At 32.7% G+C, this 16,600-nt stretch overlaps 3 protein-coding genes across 7 annotated transcripts; 1 reads left to right on the top strand and 2 right to left on the bottom strand.

Moving 5' to 3' along the window:
• The first annotated feature begins 3,149 nt into the window (after positions 1-3,149).
• Positions 3,150-9,525, top strand: LOC18046076 (aspartic proteinase-like protein 2). Of its 3 annotated transcripts, none has more exons than XM_024188431.1 (9): positions 3,150-3,500; positions 3,631-4,008; positions 4,647-4,874; positions 5,811-5,964; positions 6,054-6,127; positions 7,051-7,138; positions 8,061-8,136; positions 8,813-8,884; positions 9,048-9,525. In XM_024188431.1, exons 1-9 carry the CDS (start codon positions 3,280-3,282, stop codon positions 9,200-9,202), a joined length of 1,446 nt encoding a protein of 481 aa, XP_024044199.1. In that variant the 5' UTR covers positions 3,150-3,279; the 3' UTR covers positions 9,203-9,525. The 3 variants fall into 3 exon arrangements, with proteins under 3 accessions (XP_024044199.1, XP_006443152.1, XP_024044200.1); XM_006443089.2 differs by having other exon boundaries at positions 5,811-5,973; XM_024188432.1 differs by lacking the exons at positions 5,811-5,964; positions 6,054-6,127.
• Positions 9,526-10,363: 838 nt separating this feature from the next.
• LOC18046075 (uncharacterized protein At1g05835) lies at positions 10,364-11,065 on the bottom strand. The gene is made up of 2 exons (XM_006443087.2): positions 10,944-11,065; positions 10,364-10,842 (listed from the first exon to the last, which is right to left on the bottom strand). The coding sequence occupies exons 1-2, from the start codon at positions 11,047-11,049 to the stop codon at positions 10,535-10,537; spliced, it is 414 nt and encodes a 137-aa protein (XP_006443150.1). The 5' UTR covers positions 11,050-11,065; the 3' UTR covers positions 10,364-10,534.
• Positions 11,066-11,238: 173 nt separating this feature from the next.
• Positions 11,239-16,494, bottom strand: LOC18046074 (pentatricopeptide repeat-containing protein At4g18975, chloroplastic). Of its 3 annotated transcripts, XM_024189435.1 has the most exons (8): positions 16,149-16,493; positions 15,884-15,979; positions 15,644-15,763; positions 15,147-15,290; positions 14,353-14,565; positions 12,972-13,166; positions 12,869-12,873; positions 12,007-12,502 (listed from the first exon to the last, which is right to left on the bottom strand). In XM_024189435.1, the coding sequence occupies exons 1-8, from the start codon at positions 16,176-16,178 to the stop codon at positions 12,439-12,441; spliced, it is 867 nt and encodes a 288-aa protein (XP_024045203.1). In that variant the 5' UTR covers positions 16,179-16,493; the 3' UTR covers positions 12,007-12,438. The 3 variants fall into 3 exon arrangements, with proteins under 3 accessions (XP_024045204.1, XP_024045203.1, XP_006443149.1); XM_024189436.1 differs by lacking the exons at positions 12,007-12,502; positions 12,869-12,873 and adding an exon at positions 11,239-11,295 and having other exon boundaries at positions 12,968-13,166; positions 16,149-16,494; XM_006443086.2 differs by lacking the exon at positions 12,869-12,873 and having other exon boundaries at positions 12,008-12,500; positions 12,968-13,166.
• Positions 16,495-16,600: the final 106 nt, after the last annotated feature.

Here is a 16,600-nt window from a genome sequence, read left to right as displayed (position 1 = left end):
AAATTTATTTGTATAAAGTAAAAATAACATCTCGAATTGCTTCATTTATAGGTGCATGAAAAAATTTTAATTATTGATAGAAATCTATAATTCTGCTTTCGATATTTTTGTAATAATAAAAGATCGCAAAGTATAATTATATAAAAAATCTTATACCTATCAATTTGAGAATAAAAATCATTATGTGTTTAGCTATTAGCATAAATACTCCAATAGTTTAAACGGGTGCAACGCTAAAGACTTTTTAACATGTTACTCATATTATATATCTCTCACTCAAGTAGAATTCTAATAGAATCCAACGCATTAGTGCTGATATGGTCGCATCCGACTCAACTCGTACTCTCAATGAAGCTGCTCTAATTCAGGGGCTTTGTGTTGCGACTTACATCTTTCAAGATATGTGCCGTGGTTGTTATTATTATTATTGTTATTTTATCTATTTATTTATTTTATTTAGTTATTTTGATAAAGTCTGTGCACAATAAGCCGATGTTTTGGAATTAATAGAGATGAAGGTGGCATGGTTACGTACATAAATATTGATCTGGGTCTGCATGTCTGCTCTTAATGATCTCTGATTTTTAGGTTATAGCTTACACTTTTTTTTTTTAATTTTCATCTTCAATAAAGGTTGCACTACTTTACCAAAGACTTTGATAGATACTCCAGCAACCGCATATAAAATATCCTCAGTAATAAAAATCAATTGATAATCTTGCTTCTTTTTTTTTTTTTTTTTGCTTCATAGATTTTGTAAATCCTCTTGCTAATTACTAACACGAATATTGTCTGCACTTATAGGAAAATGTATGGGGGCGGCTTCTTGTTGATGATAAAATGGCTTGTAATTGTAGTGCTTTTAAGTGGCTTGGAGTTGCTCTTGTTGAATGGTTGTGTTGAAATTTGAGTGTTTGGCTTGTAATTGATCTTTGGATGCACAAAAAAGGGTTGTAATTGTAGTGCTGGGTTGGAATTGATCTTTTGAGTGCTACAGCTTAAGCAATTAGATAAGTAGCCCTTTTTGTAATCGAATTGGTACTTTTTGTAGATTATTTCTTTTGTAATTTCTTTCATTTGATAGCATAAAAATTGTCTTGCTATCTCTAGGAGTAAAATAAACTTTTAAAATTGTTTCAGTTAAGGAAGGAGTTATTTGAATCTGCTAAATTGATCTCTACATCCACAATAAAAATAAATTAATTATTGAAAAATTTAAAAATTTAAAATTTTTCTCTATCTCACAATTTACATAGTATCTCTCTACTTTTTGCAAATTAAACTTTCAATTTTACCCTCTTTTTTATTTTTTTTCTTAGAAAATTATAATCTCTATTTCATATTTTCTGTATATAAGTTTTTTTTATATTCCTTAATTTTTGAATTATGGATTTTGATCTTTTAAATTTATGATAGCTTATAACGAAACCAATTATTTGTAGTTTGCAGTTAAAAGAAAATATGTGAGATAATTGATGAGAATTGAGGAATTAAAAAAGAAAAAAAAGTTAAATTAAGTAATTTTATTAAAAATATTTTAATAATAAAGCTCTTAATTAAAAAAAAAAGTGTAGAAAAAAAAAATATAATAGGTTTAAATAGCCCCACCTATTAAATGCTCTGTTATGTTGAACCCAATCATTACTCGCTCCGTACTTGGCAAGCTCTCATTTTTAAAAAACCAACCGGATTGATTTGTGCCCAGTCCTATGAGAATAAACACACAAACTCATAAAAAGACAGAATATAAGAGTAGTCTTACAACCAATCCATCGCAAAAATAAAAAATAATTCATCATTATTTATATTGTCAATTTGACTTTATGGATGAGAAATTTAAAAAATCCAAACGATAAGTCTTCTATATGTTTTACTCGACAGTTATTATGTTAAAGTATTTTCAAAAGTCTCTATTAATTTTAATTTTTAAATATTTATTTACTTATTTATGTGGTAAAAAAATAATGAAAAAATATGTTATTTTTTAAATAAAAATAAGTTAATTTACTTTAATTAAATAAATATTTTTTCAAAGAAAAAATAAATGATAATTAAATCACTTTTCTCTTTCTCCCTAATAAAAAGTAATAAAAATAAGAATTGAAGAGTAAGAAATCAACTTTACAAAATTGAAGAGAAATAATTATTTATTATTTGAAGAATTTTAATTAAAGTATCTTTTGAAATTTTAAATGCTGATGTAGCTTTTTAAATAAGTAATAAAATCTTATTTAAAGATATTTTTGGAAATGTTCTTAGAATGTAACATCTAACTAGTGTGCGCCTCCAAACACATCCTTAGTGTAGTTATAAATTATATGTGATACATGAAAGACAAAAAATTTCTTTATTTTTCTTTTTGTCATTTTCTACTTAATATAAATTAGCAAGCTACTCATTGTTGGAGGAGTGGGCACCTCTTCACTTCATTTTTATATATGCTTTAATAATTTCATTTCACCCTTACCATTATTTTTTTCTTTTTTTAAAGATATATCTTCTTTATTAAAACTTACTAATTTATATAAATAAACATAAATTATCTGTATTTTTATAATTCAATACGTTAATAATATGAATATTCATTTGATAATATAAATTATATATTAAGTTACTATTAAAAATTAAATACTTCAAATATATGATAATTAATAAATTATATTAACATATTTATTTTTTAAGTTTATTCAATTAGTCGAGTGCAATTATGTACTATTTAAACACAAAACAATAATAAACATGTTAAATAAAGTTTGTTAATTTTATTTGATTGACCAGGCGAGCTCAAATACCCAAAAAGGTAGGAGTTAAAAAATTAATTTTAAATTTTTTATTTTAATTTAATTTAATATAGGATGGCATACCTAAGATGTATAATTGCATAGATATGACAATTGACGTGTCTCAAAACATAACATTTTTTTTTTTTTTGTAGTTTTATTTTTTGGTGTTTATGATTTAACAGTTTTCAGGTCTAATATGTTGAATTATCATGAAATTTATTGGCATCATAGCATTTTTTTTTTAACGAGATTTGTGGTGTTAGTTTTTGATAACTTCATTTTTAATTAATTAAACTGACATTTAAAAAAAGGTTAAATATGATGTGAAGTGATTGGTTACAGGATGGAACTGGGAGTGGACCCAAGGCGGGCCGGCTGACATTCTGTTCCTCCTAATCCAGTAATCCTTCCTGCCTGCCTCCTACCGAAAAATAGGGAAAAAAATTAAAAAAAAAAAATTAAGCGAAGCAAAGGCGAAGTTGAATAGTGAAAAGTGATGGGTCTTTGTCTTCGTAATTGCCTCTGTATCGTTCTAATTGCGACGGCGGCTGTTGGTGGCGTCTCCTCAAATCATGGAGTGTTCAGCGTCAAGTACAGATACGCTGGCCGCGAGCGCTCCCTCAGTCTCCTCAAAGAACACGACGCCCGCCGCCAGCTTCGTATTCTCGCCGGCGTCGATCTTCCATTAGGCGGCACCAGCCGCCCTGACGGTGTCGGGTTCGTTTCATTTTTTATGTTCTTACTATTATTATCGACTTTGACTTAAAAAAAAATTAAATTATGATTTGTTAGACCAAAGACTGTATGATCATTATGAATTGTATTTTATTTTATTTTATTTTGTTAGGCTTTATTATGCGAAAATTGGAATTGGAACACCTCCAAAGGACTATTACGTGCAAGTAGATACCGGGAGTGATATAATGTGGGTGAATTGCATTCAATGCAAAGAATGCCCAAGAAGGAGCTCTCTTGGTATTGAGCTAACGTTGTACGATATAAAGGACTCGTCCACTGGGAAGTTCGTTACTTGTGATCAGGAGTTTTGCCATGGGGTCTACGGAGGTCCGTTGACTGATTGCATGGCTAATACATCCTGTCCGTATCTTGAGATATACGGAGATGGAAGCTCCACTACTGGATACTTTGTACAGGATGTTGTACAATATGATAAAGTGTCTGGGGATCTCCAAACTACATCAACAAATGGAAGCCTCATTTTTGGGTGTGTTGTCCGTCTACACTTTTGAATGCTCGCTAATTCTGTTGCATATTTATATGTTTGGTATTTCTGTAATAGCTATTTACATAAATATTTTTCTTTTTTTTTTCTTTTTTGAGGATTCTTTCCAGTTATCAAAGTGCTCTAGGCTTAATCTCTTGACCATTGCAACTTATTAGCATAACCATTTTTAAAGTTTTATGATCTATTATGCTAGTTTCTTTGTTTAGGTCGAGCCGTTGAGGCTTTCTAGTTGCAATCTGCATCAAATAATGACCTATTACACACATTTGAACTTATATTTTAATTTTTCAGATCCTTCTCTTTTTGTTTCACTTTCTCCTTTTCCACAAATCTTTTGCATTGTATTTTGATTCTTAGTTTCTTCTTTGCATGTCTTAAATTGTAATTTTCTTAAATTCTTGGAGTTTTTTCTTTAAGAAAAAGGCTCGTGGTGCGGTAGAGAAGGTACTATAAATGATTGTCTCGGAGATTTGGTTAACTTTAAATTTTATCGATTCTGTAACTATGTTTTTTTCTATGGGAGATTGTGAGATTTCACATCTTATATTTAATCATTCATGTGCTCATATTAATGCCATAATATTAATTATTTATTGATTTATTATTCTTTTTTGAAGTTGTGGTGCTAGACAATCTGGGAATCTAGATTCAACTAATGAAGAAGCACTTGATGGGATAATTGGATTTGGAAAATCTAATTCATCTATGATTTCACAACTTGCTTCATCTGGAGGGGTAAGAAAGATGTTTGCTCACTGCTTAGATGGAATAAATGGAGGTGGTATCTTTGCTATTGGGCATGTTGTCCAACCAGAAGTTAACAAGACTCCATTGGTTCCCAATCAGTAAGTGTAATGTTTCAATTTAAGGTTTTTGAGTGCTTTTTTATTTCTTTTCTTTTTCTTTTTCTTTTTCTTTTTCTTTTTTAATTTTCCTCTGGCCAGATTTTGTTTGTTTATTATTTATTAATTTATTTTGATAAGAAAAATTATTGTTTTAATTTTTTTTTTAACATAATAGGTTCCGCTATTCGATTATCCTAATTGTTTCTTTTGGATGAAACCTCCAGAGGCTATATTGATCATAACTTGTAGAAGGCATATTTAACCAAAAGGAAAATGAAAAAGATTGGGGCAGAAGTATGGGACATCCCCACAAATCTGGCAAATACCAATATACCCATGGACCTGAAAAATGATACTTAAAACTGAAAAAACCAGCTTGTAGGGACCCAAGAACAACTAAGGACATCTTCTTTGAAACAAAAAAGTCTTGTTTATCTTTGTTCGCTATAAAAGGATGAAATAATGAGTTTTTATTTACTAGGATTCAATGCTTCATGGTATAAATAAAAATTTCAAGTTTTGATATATCTTGTAGAATGTTAAAGTTATTGTATGCAAGTCAAGCATGCATGGTACCATTTCTATGGAGATGGAATTATGGAAATCATCAATTTTGAAATCTGCTTTTGTTATGAATTGTTAGTGGTTGTAATGAGATACTCCAACCATGGAATCAACTGCGTAACGTCATATAAAGAACATAAATTCTTGTTTATGGTCTCAGCTTCTTGAGAAAGGCAAAGTTTTTTTTTCCTCTTTTTTTTTTCTCCCTTGAAGACATACTTATTTTATTGAAATTTCCCTTTATTCATTGTATTGACATTGTAGAAAAATTGTTCATTATTCAGCACTTAAATTTTCGTCCTAATCCTCTAAAATCTTGGGGCATGAAGATTTCACCTATTAAGCTATATGCTATTATTAAAAAAATTGTAGGCCACATTACAGCATCAACATGACGGCAGTTCAAGTTGGTCTTGATTTCCTAAATCTTCCCACCGATGTATTTGGAGTAGGAGACAATAAAGGTACGATAATAGACAGTGGTACAACCTTGGCCTACCTTCCAGAAATGGTTTATGAGCCATTAGTAAGTAAGGTATGTGATGTAATAGAATATATATTTTGGAGAAGTTCAGTGGAATAAGCCTCCTTACAATTTTATATATTTCACTTCAGATAATATCTCAGCAGCCTGATTTGAAAGTCCATACTGTTCATGATGAATATACATGCTTTCAGTATTCTGAAAGGTATGCACTGTACATGCGGTATTATATTATGAAATCAACATGAATGTTGACACTGAAAATTCTTTTTCATGTGAAAATCTCAAAAGATACTAGCAGAAAAATGTGACTGTTATTGTTTTCCTTTTTCTCTTTGGATTGTGCAATTTATCTCAGAACATCTTTGATACCAAGTATCACTTGGAGACTTATTTGTGTGGCTATTGTATTTTTTAGATATTTATTTTAATAAAATGTTAGGTGCTTAGTGTGCAATTACTAGTTGCTTGGTAGAATTCCTTTTCTTTCTTTCAGTTGATGAGTGAAAATCATTTAAAAAGGATCACACAAGGACTTTTTTATTATTATATTTGAATGACTTTAGCATTGAATGCTAGACTACCCTTTTGGAAAGACAATGCCAGATTTTAATAATTTTATCAGTATAACTGCACACTGGTTAGATACTAGTTGTTTTAACCAGTAAGATCTCTTGAGCAGGTACAAGAGTTCTTCCAACAGAATTTGGCCCGCTTCTTTAAAAAACAAAGGAAAAAAAAACTCGTATAACTGCTCATTCTTTTATTTGTGACTCCGCTTTGTTCATTTTTATCAGTATTTTTCTTTTTTCAATCTTTGGAAAGAATGTTCTGTATCAGATGCTCAGTTCTATATGATTACTAAGTGATTGGTATTTGATTTTGTTGGTGGAGCTTTCTTATCTTTATTAGTATTCTACGAGTATCACAAATTATGATCAATCTCTGGATTCTAATTCATAATTCTTTTGTTAATTTAACTCTTTATTTTCTTTTTGCTAGACGTGTTTGGATGTGTAATTGACGTACTGAATTATACATTGCAGTGACACTGAATTTATTCAATATTAGTTCCAGGTAATGGGTCAAACAGTAGTTTTACAGGTACACATTTTGTTTTCCATGCAGTGTTGATGAGGGATTTCCAAATGTCACTTTTCATTTTGAAAACTCAGTTTCTCTGAAGGTTTATCCACATGAGTATCTATTCCCCTTTGTAAGTATTTTGAACTATAGATATTTATGAAAACTCTTTTTTTTATCGATGTTTTCATTGGTATTCTTGCTTGCTCCATTTTATTTTTCTCTCAAGTATTGCGCATGGGAAGAATTTATCAAACTTATATTTCTGTATAAACAACTCAAACTCAGTTTTTACAAAGTTATCATCGCTTTAACTGTAGCATATGCCTTCCCTGCACTTGTGATCTTGAAAGATAAGGCACTAACAGTGGCATAGCTGGGGTCAAGATACAAATTTATCAAAATGGAGGGGTATATTAGGCCTGGAAAATATTTTGAATGTAGTGAAATCATTAGCTTTTACCAGTTGTCCTGTGCTTTTTGTTCTCCCAACTAGTTTCTTGATTTGAGCACTAGCCTTATTGTAGCCAATTACCTTAAATTTCCTTCTTCAAATGTGTCTGTATTGATGCTTGTTACATCTTATTTCTTTGGCTTACCGGCAGGTTATCAATAAGGTTGGTTTTATCACTTTATTTGGATTCGAGACATTTAGATAGTATTTCCAGTTTCTGTAATAGTATATGCTATGTATCCCTCTGATTTACTTTTGAAAACTTGATATTTCATACATTGGACGGATATGTACATATTTTGCTTCAAAATGTTTGGACCAGCCATCAGTTTCTTGGTTATTCCAGGGCTTTAAGTTTAGATAACTGCCTAAGATATCGCACACTGCTTTCTGTCTTCCTCTAGAACTTATCACTCCTTGGTGATGTGGGATTCCCCTTTTTCTGAAGATGGTCAAACAGCTTAAGCTTCTGATTTTGTTATTCCTTGTCGAAGCTGTGGTTCTTGCATAACATTTACTATTTATCTGCTTCTGTTGCAATATTATTTTTCCACTGGCCATTTCTGTGAATAATCTTATTTAATGATACTTGTTTTTGCAGGAGGATTTGTGGTGCATAGGTTGGCAAAACAGTGGAATGCAATCTAGGGATAGGAAGAACATGACTCTTTTGGGAGGTATACTCCGAGAACTTTGACATCATGATGTTAAACTCAAATGATTTACTTTCTGAGTAAACTCCATAGAACATAAATTATTTTCATGTTTTTTATTTATTTAGCACACTTTTAACCACACACTCAGACGTCACTCTCCTTTAAAGCACAGCCCAGTTGATTCATCCATGTCCTTCAGAGGCATATTTACCTAAGTCCTTGTCAAAGTAAATATTGACCTTTTCACCTTGCCTACATTGTTATTCACATACACCTATCATTTGTAAGCATTTGATGCACATGAAGAGAGAAATATCCAAAATGTATGACTGCATGACAAGGGTGAATGGTGAAAATGGATGGAAAATTCTAATTCTAGTAACATAATTTTCTTAAATAAAGATTGTTTTGGGTGCATGGTACGCTCAGCTGCAGTGTTCACATTACATTTTTCCAGAAGTTAATATTTAACACTCCTTGCTCATTTAAGCTTATTCATGCTGCAAATTGGCATCATCTAGTTACCAAGCTAGCAGCATCTTAAAGATTCTTGAAAGCAAAGTTGTAACTATAGTCATTATGAATTATGATTCTTTCACTTTTATAGGACCGGATGAAGAGTAATCTTTCCGTAAGTACAAAATAACTATTTCAGAACATTCTTACTAGCCTTATCTGTTACTTTTTTCCCTTGCAGATTTAGTTCTTTCAAATAAGCTAGTATTGTACGATCTTGAAAATCAAGTCATTGGATGGACGGAGTATAACTGTGAGTGTATATTATTTTGTTATTACGTTATAAAGTGTTTCGGTTTGTTGTCTTCTATTTCTATACTATCTTCTTTTTTGGTTCTGATCTTAAAATTTCAGATAGTTTTCTCACAAAAGTGAAAAACCTCAACCTTATCAATGATATCTATGGTTTATTTCAGGCTCTTCAAGCATTAAAGTGCGGGATGAACGGACTGGAACAGTTCATTTAGTTGGATCCCACTATCTTACTTCTGATTGCAGTTTGAATACCCAATGGTGTATAATCTTACTTCTGTTGAGTTTGCTGCTGCACTTACTGATACACCAGAGTTAATACAAAATTCAACAGTCAACCAAGATAAAAGAAGTTGAATATAAAAGGAAATTCAAAAGGGTCAATTCATAAGTTAGTACATTTGAGTGATTTCTTGACTTGTGTATATAGGTTTATACCTAAGAAAACACCTAGGATGAAGTTGTGTTAGACATTCACCAAGCTTAATTTTACTGTTATATTGAATCAGTGGACATTTGTGAAAGCATACAACCAGCTTTAAGTAGTTGGATTTAGACTTTGATTTTTACATATTGGCTAGGTAGCGCTGGAATTGTAATTAATTGTTTACAACAATTTTGAATGAAGTTGTAAATTTATTTTAATGATGTATTATATTCTGGGGCACAGTATTTTCTGGGTAGTTCTTTGACTAAATCATATTTACTAGGGCTGATGAGAATTTGGAATTTCTAACCCTTAATTACCTGTGAGCTTAAGTGCATGTGATTTGTTTTAAACTTTTAAATAGGGTTGGGCACTATTTGGTCCGGAACCGATTGGTTCTTGAAAGCTAAAACTGAATAGGAACTAAATTTTAGAATCGAACCAAAAATCGGTTTAATAGTATTTGGTTCAAGAAATTTAATATATTTTTAAAAATATTTAGACTTTTTACCTAAATTTGACTTTTTTTTTTAAATCTAATTCAATTGGAACCATTAACAATTCTTGCTTTGTGCAAAAAAATAATAAGATAAAATTATTTAATAATAATTAAGTAATATTTTGAGTGCGAGTGTGTGTGTATTTTCAATTTTACCATTGGATTGATTGGTTTTTTTGTTTGATTCGATTTGGTTCGTACAAAAAAATCAATTGGTTCACAGTTTTTGAACTATTTGGTCGAACCGAAGGCGTAACCTACTTTAGAAGTATACAAGGATCACGAAATCCAAAAGGCAAATTCAACAGTTTCTCGGCACCATCAACTACATCCGTGATTTCATCCCCCACGTGGATCATTACACTCACCATTGACAAGCATATTGATCATTGATGGTTATACCTAGAGAAATAAGAGTTTTATTTTTGAGAGCTTTGTGGGGTGTGTTTCTGTGTTATCAAGGACAACTCCACAGTGAGAAATCACCATAATTGAAATTAAGACAACCATCACTCGTAATCTCCTCAGCTTACAAATTGCTAATCAAGGATAAATAGCATAATACCTGAACTTGTATTTAATGGGTTTAGCGGAGATTTAGCTGATATGGATATTGAAAAAAAATAAAAAAAAAATTAACAGGAAAGTAGATACCCTTTTTGCATTAAGCTTGGTTCAAACTAGAGGCAAATTAAACATAAGAAAATACAGAAGAGTATGAGGCATCACTCGCACTGGAAGGACCAAGTAGCGGGTTGCATGACATACTTGGGATGTGAATAATTGAAAGAAAATGTTTGCAGTGGTGACAGAGGGAAGCCACTGTTAACAACACAATTGTTGTATGAAATCACCTTGAGCAGTCTGGGATTGACTAGAGCCTGAGAAAAGTTCCCACACTTCAAGTGGATATTAATAACTGGACACATAGGGCAGTTGTTATGCACTCGAGCCGTAAATGTTGGAGGACTGCCGAAACCCACCTGAGTTTGTTGCAGTGTTGGAGAATATTTGCTGCATTTCTCTCCCTTACCTGCAAGCAATAGAAAGTCAATCAGTCAAGTCAGCTGATGAGCTGTTACTGAAGATTTATATGTATGTTAGCAATGTGGCTATAGAGAGAGAGAGAGAAACCTTGGCCTAGGAGAGAAGCAAATGTGAGGCAACCACACCACAGAAGTAATTTGAAAGCTTTGTGGCTCTGCATATTTACACAATTGATCTGCATACAATTGTGCATTGCCTGTGAGTGTATGTATGTCTGTAGATTGATTATATATAGGCACTAAAAGGAAACTAATATTGTGTGGTTTGTGGTGGCTGTGGAAAGAATGAACAATTATCATTTATCAAGAGTCACATGCTTGTAACTTCTTGATGCTTCACTAGCTACCAAATAACCTTCTTCACAGTCACATGGCCAGAGTCAGCAGCAGCAGCAGCTGAGTCCTTTCAAATCACATGCTTTGCTTTGCTAGGTTGCTCACTTTATTGGTTCGTACGCGCAACACGTGACGCAAAAGCCATGTTAACATTAACAGTAAGTCACCAAGACGAAAGAAAATGAAATTGTTACATTCTTAAGAATTTTATGTGGCTGCATCAGCAAATGGTTGCATATTTAACATGAAAGTTCAAACAAGATAATTGGAAATCGAGGAACTGCTTCATATATACCAAAGGACTCTGGATCTATCCAACTGGTTCTTTTCCGATCACAAGTTTTAAGGCTTATTCTAAATTTATAATTGTCATTAGGTTCGTCGCAACATCTGGTGGCGTCAATAATGTCTTGTTTTAGATTTTTAGACTGTACTATAAATATATGTATCTAGAGTTTCGGTAGACTCCAGATCGTAATATATTGTAAATTGTAACAATTAATTAAAAAAAAAAAAGGCTCATTCTAATAAAGTGGTTTATTGCACATTTTCTTATCATATATCCCTGTAGAAGAGGATAAATTCTCAGAGTTAAGCTTGTTGCGGCAGCCACACCAAAGATACGGGCCACCATGTCTACTACGTGTTTGTTTGAGATTTGAGAGGACCAACCTAGCTATACAAAAATACTACACTTAAACCTATTACGAGGACCAACCTAGCTATATAAAAATACTAGACTTAAACCTATTATGAAATTTTAATTTTTAATTTCTTTTGAATTAAAAACCAAGTCCATCTTAGAATTCAAATTCCCCAGCGATATAACAAGAATTCGCGAAATGATATTTGAACAGAAGCAAGATAAAATGGGGGAAAACTGTAAACTTTCTGACTTTCATGTAGCTCTTAGAGAAAAGAAAGTAAATAATCATTGTTATGTAGCTGATAAATTTACACTATCTATTTATCACCACCAAAAATTTGAAAAAAAAAAAGCCAAACAGTATATAAGGGTCCTCTAGAATAATTTATAAACGCTGAATGGCACACGTATTTAAAAACCTTTTGTCTGCTTTTTCCTGCCTCCCAAATCCTCTAGAACTGAAGCTTCTTTAATAACATTGCTGTTATTACAGGCAGAAAGTTTCAAAAAGAAAATTTCGCAATACCACAGCTAGTTGAGAAAATAGGCCCTACCCGTGCTTCCAATAATAAGGAAAAAGCATTCACAAGTCTTTTAGACATTATTGTATGTCCTCTATGGCATTGGTAACACCATCAGAAACTGGCGTGTCTCTTATACGCCCTGAAACCACCAAATACCATTCAAAAGCAATTAGAAATACATATTACACAAAATAGTATCTCCAATCACTGTAATGCTGGTCCCCAATTCAGAGAGGTGAAATAGAAAGACACATATTTGAACTCAAATGTTATCCAAGCATAAAGAGAGGCCCAACACCTCACTTTTATACCAAAAGGGATAACCAATCTTCAAATATTCTTTTGTTTAGACCCAAAGATAGCCATTAATCTTTCTGATTCCTTCTCTTCTTGCCACAACCCAAATTATCATTTCATTATTCACTAAACTAGTCAAATTACTGTTTGCATAATTATTCTTCAGGTGTGAAACATTAGTGAATCTATGAAAATAACTTTTATTTTTTTTTTTTCATGCAAATTCTGACTTTTGATCCAAAGCTGTCTTGTTTTGCAGAACTTTTATCAACAGAAAAACATCAATAACATTGATCTGAAAAGGCTTACCTGATTTCTTGCCTTTCATAGATGATGACTTAGATTTTTTATTGGACCGTTTCTCTTTCTCAGTGAAGAGATCCTTGTACTTCTCCAAGACCCTTTCTTTCTCTTCTAATAAGCCCAACACCTCGTATGCATCTGCAACTCTCTGCACTATTGATTTCTCTGGAGGTTTACGATCAAAAGCTTCAAGACCCTTGAAAAGCTTTGAGACACAATTATGACAAGATCACATACATAGGTTAGTAACCAAGATGACAAGTATGAAAAGGAAAATCGACCATGACTTAGCAGCAATTTAGTCCAACAATTGAATAACACACCTATTGCCTAAAAGATTGCATATAACAGAGAAGCTAGCAAAATCAAAAGACATCATCAATAAGGGGCAACTTACTGGATGTCCTTGTTAAAGGGTAAAAAAACATGTCAATGAAATTCTAATTTGTGTTTACTTCTCCAACCAGAACACTTTACCGTGCATATAAATATGGTCCAAAGACTGGGATATCACACTGATAGCCTGCAACTTTGCATCATCATCATGAAATTATAAGTTGTGTTTATTTCTTCGGCCAAATTACTTTAGCGTACATATACATAAGGCCAAATATTACATATCGCATTAATAGCCTGCAACTCCTCCTCCTCCTCCTCCTCCTCATCATCATCATCATGAAATTCTAAGCTGTGTTTTTTTCTTCAACCAAATTACTTTAGTGTGCATATACATAAGGCCAAATATTAGATATCGCACTAATAGCCTGCAACTCATCATCATCATGAAATTCTAACTTGTGTTTACTTACTACTACTACTCACACACACACACACACACACACACATCTCAAATGTAAAGTCTGGATTTTGGGAAGAAAGCATATCCAAATTTAGAATGAATTTCAAAGTTCGCTTCATTTCTCCAACCAAATTATAGAAATAATCATTATTATTACTGCACGCACACTTCTCATATGCACAGTCTGGATTTTGAGAAACATCCAATTGTCTGATTTCGGCATCTGCCTAAATCAATTAGTCAATTTAAAAAATTCTGACAATCAACTGCTTTTCCTGTCTGTGGGGTCCACATAAAAAATTGTAAAAAGCAAAAATGATTGTTTCTCTCCTTTCTCCAATTCCCCCCCCCCCCCCCTCTTTCTTTTTTCTGCAGGCGAAGCGTCGCTTTTCTTTTCTTGTTTGCAAGGCCCGTGTGAAAAAAGCAAAAAATAATTTACATATATATATGTAACATGTAACTGAGATGATGAAAAAGTTCAATTGTCAAGATCAAATTTAGATAAATATTTCATGCTTGATCAACGTGGGCAGATTAATGAAATGGATATATATCTTTGCAGTTCTTGTAAGCACATGAGTCAAAAGTGTACCTTTATGAGCCTCTCCAGCATATTGTTTCGATAATAAATAGCGATCATGCTTTTGCATAATTGCCAAGGGACAGAATGGAGGTCTATACCAATTCTCTTCTCCCAAAACTTGTGTGCTTCTTCTGCTCTGTGGTCCATATCTAAAGCCCGTATTAATTGTCCACATGTGCCCATTGTAGATCCCTGCCCCTTGCTTAACATCCATTTGATTACCTAGAAATTTTTGAAGAAATGAAACTTATGAATCATTAAAGAAACATAATGTCCCAGTACTATTTTAAACATTCTTTCTACATGAAGACCAAACTTTGATAGATAATAAAGTAATCAGATTTTACCAGTTAATGAAGAGTTCAAATTTAAGCAACTGTTGAGGCAAATGGTATAACTTGTCTAAGTTTAAACTTTCAAATTTCACGTGAACATATGAATACATATTACACAAGTCAAACTCATCAGGTAAGGGTGCTAATAAGGTATTCAAACAATTAAAAAGAGATTTGTTCCTACCATGATCTCACTTCGCACTGGGTTTGTACATTGCTAAGTTATGATCTTAGCAGATTGGCAAATTTTAAGATCAGCACATAAAAAGATACACATCAGGTAAGGGTGCTAATAAGGTATTCAATCAATTAAAAAGAGATTTGTTCCTACCATGATCTCACTTCGCACTGGGTTTGTACATTGCTAAGTTATGATCTTAGCAGATTGGCAAATTTTAAGATCAGCGCATAAAAAGATACACATAAACTCATGCAAAATTGCGTTGTAAGAGAGATTTTTAATCACACCTGAACTACTCTGTGCCACTGTTGTTCCTTCTCAAGAGCAAGCAATGCCTTCTTAAGTGACCCAACAGGAAAGTTTTGCTCCCATGCAACCCAAGCATCAAGAGTGCCATAAACATCTTCTTTACTGTTCTTGAGGTCAAGAAGCTGCACACACAAGCTTAGTCATTCAGAAAGGACTAACAGCAGTAAATGAAGATCAGAAATTTTAGCATACAAATTTTGCTTGAATGTTGATTGATCTTATTCATAAACATGACAAGCTATCCTAATATTATAGATAAAAACGAAAGGAAAATGAAAAAAAATATATCAGCAGGCGCCACTGCATCTTGAGAAATAAATAATACATATGCCCCTACATTTACTTTGACAAGTTCAAATGAGAAGAAATGGATGTGAGGTTTGATTCTCTTTCACCCTCTTAAAGCTCATAGGTACAGAAAATTAGAAGCAGAGTAATAATAACAGTAGAAACTCTTTGTATTGATTCTACTTACAGTGTTTACAAGGAAATTAATCTTATCCTTTCTCGGGACATTCTCCCCAATTCGAAAATTCCGTGTACTTGCAGCATTTCTCTCCGGATACTGATCTACGGATTGGTTGGTGCGTTGACCCTGGATGATTGTTGCAAATTAATGGATACTTTGACCGACACCACGTCCATTAAAACACACTCATCACATAAAATTATAACAAAAGCCATTCAAATAAATGCAAAAATAAAGATCATTCACCTCTAATGATGACATAGACATAGCTTTTCCAATGATTTGATTAGATATTTGAATTTTTTCCGCCGATTTGTAAATGGAATTCAGGGTTCGGCCAACCTATAGAAAAAAATATATATATGACATTTAAAAAGTAAGCTATAAATAAATATTCTATTTTAATGAATTCAGCCATGAAACAGACTCGATCAATAACTGCAATAGAAGAAAACCTAATACGTTCAAAAAATAAATAAATAAATAAAATTGTAAAGGAAGAGAAACTGACCAGGTAAGATGTTGCAGGTGACCTCCACATTTGCAGTTGCAGCTTCAAACTTATTTGTAGTTTAAAAATCGAATAAATAAAAAATTCGCGGCAAAATCCGCGGCCGTCGATGACCAGAGCAGCTGTTAGCGCCGTGCAAGTTGCACTCAAAATGCTTTTCGAAGAGTGGGGTTATTATTACTATTATTATACGTCTTACAAAAACAATCATCAGACAAACTGCTGTGCTGGTGAATGATGAGGGCTAAGGAGCGGGAAAATCCGGGTGCGGATCGTCCGGGTAGTTCAACCCTGAAAATCAGGGTACACGGGTTTAAGGGACGGTGCGGGCCGGGTTCAGTTCGGATCGTTTTACCCAGAACTAGTTTTGAATTTGTTCTAAACCCGAACCATCCGTACCCGGATTTTGTATATAATGAGTTTTTAATTCAGAGTTCAAAATTCACAGTTCT

This window comes from Citrus clementina, unplaced genomic scaffold, assembly GCF_000493195.1.
Source record: "Citrus clementina cultivar Clemenules unplaced genomic scaffold, Citrus_clementina_v1.0 scaffold_3, whole genome shotgun sequence".
Lineage (NCBI taxonomy): Eukaryota > Viridiplantae > Streptophyta > Magnoliopsida > Sapindales > Rutaceae > Citrus > Citrus x clementina.
The sequence above is the reverse complement of the archived record's forward strand: the minus strand, read 5'-3'. Positions and strand labels throughout refer to the sequence as shown.

What these genes read in the sequence shown, in the direction of transcription:
- LOC18046076 (XM_006443089.2), top strand. Translation starts at nt 3,280, where the DNA reads ATGGGTCTTTGTCTTCGTAATTGCCTCTGTATCGTTCTAATTGCGACG. An exon ending in ATGAGTATCTATTCCCCTTT is followed by an intron (nt 7,139 to 8,060) that starts GTAAGTATTTTG and finishes TTGTTTTTGCAG; the next exon opens with GAGGATTTGTGGTGCATAGG. An exon ending in GAACATGACTCTTTTGGGAG is followed by an intron (nt 8,137 to 8,812) that starts GTATACTCCGAG and finishes TTTCCCTTGCAG; the next exon opens with ATTTAGTTCTTTCAAATAAG.
- LOC18046075 (XM_006443087.2), bottom strand. Translation starts at nt 11,049, where the DNA reads ATGCACAATTGTATGCAGATCAATTGTGTAAATATGCAGAGCCACAAA. An exon ending in TGCTTCTCTCCTAGGCCAAG is followed by an intron (nt 10,843 to 10,943) that starts GTTTCTCTCTCT and finishes TATTGCTTGCAG; the next exon opens with GTAAGGGAGAGAAATGCAGC.
- LOC18046074 (XM_024189435.1), bottom strand. Translation starts at nt 16,178, where the DNA reads ATGTGGAGGTCACCTGCAACATCTTACCTG. An exon ending in CACCTGCAACATCTTACCTG is followed by an intron (nt 15,980 to 16,148) that starts GTCAGTTTCTCT and finishes TTTTTTCTATAG; the next exon opens with GTTGGCCGAACCCTGAATTC. An exon ending in TTAATTTCCTTGTAAACACT is followed by an intron (nt 15,291 to 15,643) that starts GTAAGTAGAATC and finishes TTGTGTGTGCAG; the next exon opens with CTTCTTGACCTCAAGAACAG.